Consider the following 7,656-nt stretch of genomic DNA (forward strand, 5'->3'; position numbering starts at 1 on the left):
ATAAGCTTTGGAAGGGGCTCACTGGATCGGTAATCTGAACTTATAATGCCCCTTTCAAGAGTTGAAGTAATCGGGGGTAACTATAACCCCGCCTCTCGCACGCCGTATTTTCCTGAAAGGCATCTGATAGAAAATCTGACATAGCCACTTGTTCAAAATATAGTCCAAAAATCATAGGCAGCGCAATTGTTCTGCCTTAGTCAAAAGTGACGAGGGCACAATGCATTATTTTTTTGTTCTTTTTTGTGTGTTTTTTTAGACCAGAGCATTTCGTAGAGAACAAGTGGTTGTAGAAACCAAAAAGGAGCTCATCTGAATGGAAATTGCAAGTACTATTGCCCCTTCTGACAGTTGAAAGTAATTGGAAGGCAGCAAGCCGAACCACCCCCCCCCCTCCCCACGCCCATCATTTTCCAAAATACGTCCAATCAGTATTTTTAGATAGCCATTTTGTTCAGCACAGTTGAAAAGTCCAGTAATTATGTCTTTGAAGATTATCCCTTGGAAATTGAAAGGGCCAGTACCCTTTTTAATAGTTGAAAGTGATTGAAGGGCCACCAGCCCTCCCCTCTCGCCAATCATTTCCCCATAGACATCCAATCAAAATTTATAGATAGCCATTTTGTTCAGCGCAGTCGAAAAGTCAAGAAATTATATCTTTGAGGATGACAATCCCCCCCTCATAGCCCTCAGGGACAGGGTTGAAAGTTATATACTTGGGGCAAATAAGGTTTTCAAAGAAAGAGTGATTGTATAAGCTTTGAAAGGAGCTCACTGGATCGGAAATCTGAACTTATAATGCTCCTTTCAAGAGTTGAAGTAATCGGGGGCAACTACCCCCCCCCCCCTCGCACGTCGTATTTTCCTGAAAGGCATGTGATAGAAAATTTGAGATAGTCACTTGTTCAAAATATAGTCCAAAAATCATAAGCAGCGCAATTGTGCTGCCTTAGTTAAAAGTGACGAGGGCACAATGCATTATTTTTTTGTTCTTTTTTTGTTTTTTTGTGTGTGTTTTTTTTTTAGACCAGAGCATTTCGTATAGAAGAAGTTGTTGTAGAAACCTAAAAGGGGCTAATCTGAATGAAAATTGCAAGTACTATTGCCCCTTCTGACAGTTGAAAGTAATTGGAAGGCAGCAAACCCCCCCCCCCTCCCTCTCCACGCCCATCATTTTCAAAAATACGTCCAATCAGTAATTTTAGATAGCCATTTTGTTCAGCACAGTTGAAAAGTCCAGTAATTATGTCTTTGAAGATTATCCCCCTAGAGCCCTCAGGGCAAGAGTTGTATATTGTGCCCTGGGGGCACATAAGTTTTTATTGAAAGGGTGGTCACATAAACTTGGGGGGGGGCTCATTGGATTGAAAATTTAAAGTTCTAATGCCTTTTTTAATAGTCAGAAGTGACTGGAGGACAACCAGCCCCCTCCCAGTTGCCCATTATTTTCCCAAGCACATCCAATCAAACTTTTGAGATACCCATTTTGTTAAGCATATTTCAAAGTTCTAGTAATTGTTTTCTTGGGGATGACAAAGCCCCCCCTCCCTCCCCCCCCCCACGCACAGCCCTCAGGGACAAAGTTGAAAGTTATGTCCTTGAGCCATATGAGGTTATAAAAGAAAATAATATATAAAGTGTTATTTTGTTTTTTTCATGAAAAAGACTAGGTCAATAAAAAACGAACAGGAATTATTAAAAAAATTTTGTCTGCAAAACAGGTTTTTCAAAGAAAAATAAAGAGCTCCACTAACCAAAAATGAGAAGATATAATGTCAAATAACCACCCAAGCGTAAATTTACCACAAATCGCCACCAATAAATAGATGAAACTCAAAACGAACAGAAATCATAGGCAGCGCAATCGTGCTGCCTAAGTAAAGAACGATGTTTGCACAATGTATTTTTATTTTTGTTTTCATTTTCCATACCAGGACACTTCGTATCGAAGGAATTGTCGTAGAAACTTCGAAAATGGCTCATTCGATTAGGAAATTGGAATGGCTAGTGCCCTTTTTAATAGTCGAAAGTGATTGGAAGGTAACTAACACCCCTTCCATGCCTACCATTTCCCCAAACACATCCAATCAAAATTTATAGATACCCATTTTGTTCAGCGTAGTAGATTTCCAGATATAAATTATGTTTTTGAGGAGGACACTCCCCCACAGCCCTCAGGGTAAGGGTTTTAAGTTACACCCTGGGGGCATATAAGAACGATGTTGGCACAGTATTTTATTTATTATTTTTCTCCTTTAGACCAGGGAACTTTGTATCGAAGAAGTTGTCACAGAAACTTCGAAAAGGGCTCATTCAATTCGAGATTGGAGTGGCTTGTTTCTTTTTAATAGTCGAACGTGATTGGAAGGCAATTAACACTCCTTCCACGCCCACCATTTTCCGAAACAAATCCAATCAAATTTTGAGATAGCCATTTTGTTCAGCGTAGTTGATTTCCAGATAGAAATTATGTTTTTGAGGAGGACACTCCCCACAGCCCTCATGCCAAGGGTTGTAAGTTATGCTCTGAGGGAATTTAAGGTTTTTACAGAAACCGTTGTCGTAGAAACTTCAAAAAAGGCTCATTCGATTGGAAATTCAAAGGGCCATTGTCCTTTTTAATAGTTAAAATGGATTGGAGGGCAACTAACCCCCCTCTCACGCCCACCTTTTCCCCAAACTCATCCAATCAAAACTTTGAGATAGCCAATTCGTTCAACGTAGTTAAAAGTTCTGGAAGTTAGGTCTTTGAGGATGACAACCCCCCCCCTCCACAACCCTCAGGGCAAAGGTTGTAAGTTATGCCCTGGAAACATATAAGGTTTTTATAGAAATCGTTGTTGTAGAAACTTCAAAAAGGGCTCATTCGATTGGAAATTGAAATGGTTAGTGCCCTTTTTAATAGTGAAAAGTGATTGGAAGGCAACTAACACCCCTTCCACGCCCACCATTTCCCCTAACACGCCCACCCAAAATTTTGAGATAGCCATTTTGTTCCACGGAGTTTAAAGTTCTGGAAATTATACCTTTGAGCAGGACACTCCCCCACAGTCTTCAGGGCAAGGGTTATAAGTTATGCCCTGGGGGCATATAAGGTTTTTATTGAAATCTTTGTCGTAGAAACTTGAAGAAGGGCTCATTCAATTGTAAATTCAAAGGGCTAGTGCTCTTTTTAATAGTCGAAGGTGATTTGAGGGCAACTAACCTCCCTCTCATGCCCACCTTTTCCCCAACACACATCCAATCAAATTTTTAGATAGCCATTTTATTCAACGTAGTTGAACGTTTCGGAAATTAGGTTTTTAAGGAAGACAACCCCTCCCTCCCACAGCCCTCAGGGCAATGGTTGTAATTTATGCCCTGGGAGCATATAAGATTTTTATACAAAGTGATGTTGTAGAAGCTTCAAAAATGGCTCATTCAACTGGAAATTGAAAGGGCCAGTGCCGTTTTTAATAGACGAAAGTGATTGAAGGGCAAACAACCCCTCCCCCTCTCACGCCCACCATTTCCCCAAGCACATCCAACCAAAATATTGAGATATCCATTTTTTTCAACGTAGTTGAAAGTTCTGGAAATTAGGTCTTTTTGGATGATAACCCCCTCAGAGCCCTCAGTGCAAGGGTGGTAAGTTATGCCCTGGGGGCACATAAGGCTTATATAGAAATTTGTTTTAGGAATTTCAAAAAGGGCTCATTTGATTGGAAATTGGAAGGGCTAGTGATATTTAGTGATATGTACTGATATTTAGTAATCAAAATGTTAATATTATTTGATTTGTTAAAGTTATAAAAGTAAAAACATTTAAATTTTTTCAGTAAATTGCAAATTATGTTCTGGCCTTGGGGAGGCATAGGGGTTTTAAGGCCAACTCATGTTAATTTCTGCTCGTTCTGAGTTTTACTCGGTTATTTGTTGTAATTTCTGTTCGTTTTGGGTTTCATTTATTTATCGATGCTGGTTTGTGGTAGTTTCACGCTTGGTAGATTATTTTATTTTTGCTCATTTTTGGTTTGATGGAGTTCTTTACTTTTCTTTGAAAAACCTATTTTGTGGTAAAAGTTTTTTTTATTAGTTACAACAAATAACCGAGGTAAACTCAAAACAATCAAAAATTATCATGAATAGGGCTGAGAAACCATATGCCTTTTTAAGACCAGAACATTATTTGCACTTTACTGAAAACAAAAACATTTAAAATCATTTCACTTTTTTATTTTAATAAATAAAAAATTACCTAAACTTAAGGAATAAATATCAGTATGTGTATATTAAACTGACAATCTATGGTAGTTTTTTCTTGGGAAAATGCAAATTATATTCTAGACTTGAGAAGGCATGGAGGTTGTGAATCCTACTCTAAGTAATTTTTGCTCGTTTTGAGTTTGACTCGGTTATTTATTAAAGCCAATATCCATTTGGCAGATTCTGCCATTCTGCCATCTTGCAGAAAAAGCAACTACAAAAGATGTACTAACTCAAAATTGCAAATATAGGGCCAGAAACGAAGTCTCCATTGAAATAAAATTTGCAGATTGGCGGTGCAGATTTGCAGAATCTGCCAAATGGAGTATGGCTTTTATAGTTTCTGATCGTTTTGAGTTTCATTTATTTATTGATGGTGATTTTTAGTAAATTTACGTTTGGAAAGCTACTTGACGTTACATCTGTTCAAATTTGGCTTAGTGGAGCTCTTTATCTTTCTTTGAAAGTTTTTTGTGGAAAAAGTTTTTTTTTTTAATTAATTCCAAAATAATTTGGTCTCCTGTCGGTATAGTTTGGATACTCCAAGATGGGGACAGATAGGACGTTTAAATAAAAAGCTAATGAAAAGTAACAAAGGTATTTAATAGCACTAAAAACAAGGCATCGGGTGACCAATATAAAGGACCAGTAAGCCAGTCTTGCTAGTTCAATAGATCACATAGATAAATACAAATTAGCTATTAATTAGAAATAACTAGTTATTTTTATAAATCTAGGGAAAATGGCTCCTGACCTCTCTTATGCAGGTTTCACATTAGATAAAATGGTCTTTCACACTTGCTCACTTAAGGTCCGTAACCTCCATAAGCTCCGTAGCGTGACCTACTTAAGCTCTGTAACGTAAAAGCGCGTCTCCATTTGGCAGATTCTGCAAATCTGCACTGCCAATCTGCAAATTTTATTTCAATGGAGACTTCTTTTCCGTCTCCGTATTGGCAGTTTGCAGATTCTGCAACCTTCGACGTTGCTTTTTCTGCAAGATGGCAGAATCAGGGATAATGGAGATCAGACTTGGCGAATGCAAAATAACTACCGGACAAATAAAAGACTCTTGTAAATATTTTCAGAAAAGAATTTTTAAAAGAAATTGTTGATGATTTATGAAAATGGGTAAAACAGCTAAAGATACAGAAGCTATAAAGGGTTCTAGAAAATGGACATCAGAAGAGTGATTGTATTAATAGAAATATGGAAGGATTTTTATGACCAACTTTGTTCAATGGCAAATAAAATTCTTATATGGGAGGAAATGGCAAATCTGATGGTTGATAAAGGCTATGAGAAGAGATCCCCTACAGATATAAAAATAAGAATTAGATACTTAACAGATCAGTACATTAGAGTGCGACCAAGATCTTCTGATACAGGGAAAGGTGGAGATGAAAAGCCAGCATGGATATTTTACAGTCAGGTGCATGAAATCTTAGGTAAGATTCTTTCTTAAACTTGTTATGGCTAATGATACCTTTTTAGGATTTTAGTGAAACTTGCATTTATAGGCATTGCTGCTTTGAAAAGTGTTTGCTCAGTCTCTCCTAAACCAAGTGCTGTAATACTGAAAAAGTAGCCTACCATCTCATCCCCTTTCAACACTATTTGTAAATATAATAGGCATCCTGGCCCCCCCCCTCCACCTTAATGGGGCCAGGGATAAACCTAGGCAATTTATAAAACTTTAAAGGTTATGTTGACTTTTAATATGGTAAAATGACACATTAATAGGGTCTATGACAGTCCCAAATCTCATACTTATATCTACAAAACTGCATATGTGCTTTGGCTGTATCTTACTGATTCTATTAGCAGCCAAAACATGGAAAATTAAGAAAAACTGGGGTTTAAGAAAAACAGAAATGTCAAAAACAATTAGGCTATGTTTCAGGTTGTAAACTATTGTGGGTAGGCTTTTGCTATAGGCTATTTGTTATTAGTTAAAGTGTTTTATTTGAATTATGCTTAGCCTTCTAGTTATAATATCCAAAGACCTAAATTTCAAATTGCAGTTCACTGTGAGGTCCCTAGAAACTGACTAAAATAAAAATGTAGAGTCTTGCAACCTAAAAAGTTGTTGGACACACTATCTAGTATTTAAAGTATTTATTATGAATCTTTATAGTTATGGATTATCTGATTTTTGTATGATTTCTTTTGACTATGTTCTATTTTCAAATTTATCTGTAAGACTAGGCACCCCTGCCTCTACTTTCTAGAAGAAACTTTGTATTGGCCCTCTTAAACTTTTGTTGTAAATGGAAACTCTTGGCATTAAATTAACTAAATAACAGGGCAGAAAAAATTGCTGACCAATTTAAATTTTCTTGAATACCATATAAAAAAAACCTTAGATATAAAAAAATTCTGAGTCAAATATAAACAAATGAAAATCTTGTTCCTAATATGGCTCTGCAAATACAATAGTGACAGCTAATACCTTTTTGTTTGTGCTTTATATTTTTCAAATTTCTAGGAGTACGCCCAGCTTTCAATGAAGAAATTGCTGAGACACATAAAACACCAATTGAAGCAGATGCAGATGAAATATTGGAAAACCATAATCAAGGTTAGTAATTAACTTGTACAGTATATATTTTTGGAGAGTTTTTCTTAATTTTTTCCCAGTAATTAGTTTTGCTGGGATCAATAAAAAGAACTCCCATGGGATCTTTCAAATTCGTAAATCTTTTCTAAGAAATGACTTTGGACAATTAGCTTGAATTGTGGTTGAATAGAACTATAGCTTTTGGAAAGAAAGGGGGTTTTTCTTATTGAGGCAATGGGATTCCAACTCCTGGCATGACTATGTATGGCCTAACATTGTTATTTTTAGAATTATAAATAAAATGTTTTATTTCCTTTTTCAAACAAATTAAAAAGTTGACACAAAGCAACAACTAAGAATGGAAATGATTAATGGCTGAGGTATTTTGTTTTTAGATAGATAGATAGATAATTTTATTCACCCACTCGATACAAAACCACAAATGGCACTATTGTATTATAAATAATAAGAAAAAAAAAAAAAAAAAAAAAAAACACTTAACTGCAAAAAAAAAAAAAAAAGTTACGATAAACCCCCAATAAATAAAAACATTATTACAAAAACTCACTAAGGACGAATTACAAGTGCCAGACTACTAGGCCCAAGCGACCCCAAAAATTCAGAACGACGTTTCGTCACAGCAGCAATCGGATCTGTGATACCGAACCTTGCAGACATCTTGGAATTTTTAACCCACGGTGGGGTATTTAAAAGAAATTTTGCATATTTGTAAAAAAGTGATCGAAGGTTTCTTTTATCACTAACACTAAATATATGCCAAAACGGTGATAAAGCCAGAAAGTGTGGGATCACCAGTGCATTATATAGCCTAGCTCGAATTTGTCGATTAT

The 7,656-nt window shown here is 36.3% G+C and overlaps 1 protein-coding gene across 1 annotated transcript; it reads left to right on the top strand.

Annotated features, from left to right (window-relative positions):
• Positions 1-5,115: 5,115 nt before the first annotated feature.
• On the top strand, positions 5,116-6,831 carry LOC148951736 (myb/SANT-like DNA-binding domain-containing protein 1). The gene is made up of 2 exons (XM_089088659.1): positions 5,116-5,693; positions 6,734-6,831. The coding sequence occupies exons 1-2, from the start codon at positions 5,420-5,422 to the stop codon at positions 6,829-6,831; spliced, it is 372 nt and encodes a 123-aa protein (XP_088944785.1). The 5' UTR covers positions 5,116-5,419.
• Positions 6,832-7,656: the final 825 nt, after the last annotated feature.

Source organism: Artemia sp. Qi Xiang Cuo, chromosome 5, assembly GCF_049724085.1.
Source record: "Artemia sp. Qi Xiang Cuo chromosome 5, ASM4972408v1, whole genome shotgun sequence".
Lineage (NCBI taxonomy): Eukaryota > Metazoa > Arthropoda > Branchiopoda > Anostraca > Artemiidae > Artemia > Artemia sp. Qi Xiang Cuo.

Bases quoted from the DNA above. Each gene is read 5' to 3' on its own strand.
- LOC148951736 (XM_089088659.1), top strand. From the start codon at position 5,420: ATGGACATCAGAAGAGTGATTGTATTAATAGAAATATGGAAGGATTTT. The intron at 5,694-6,733 runs GTAAGATTCTTT...TCAAATTTCTAG, and splicing joins TCAGGTGCATGAAATCTTAG to GAGTACGCCCAGCTTTCAAT.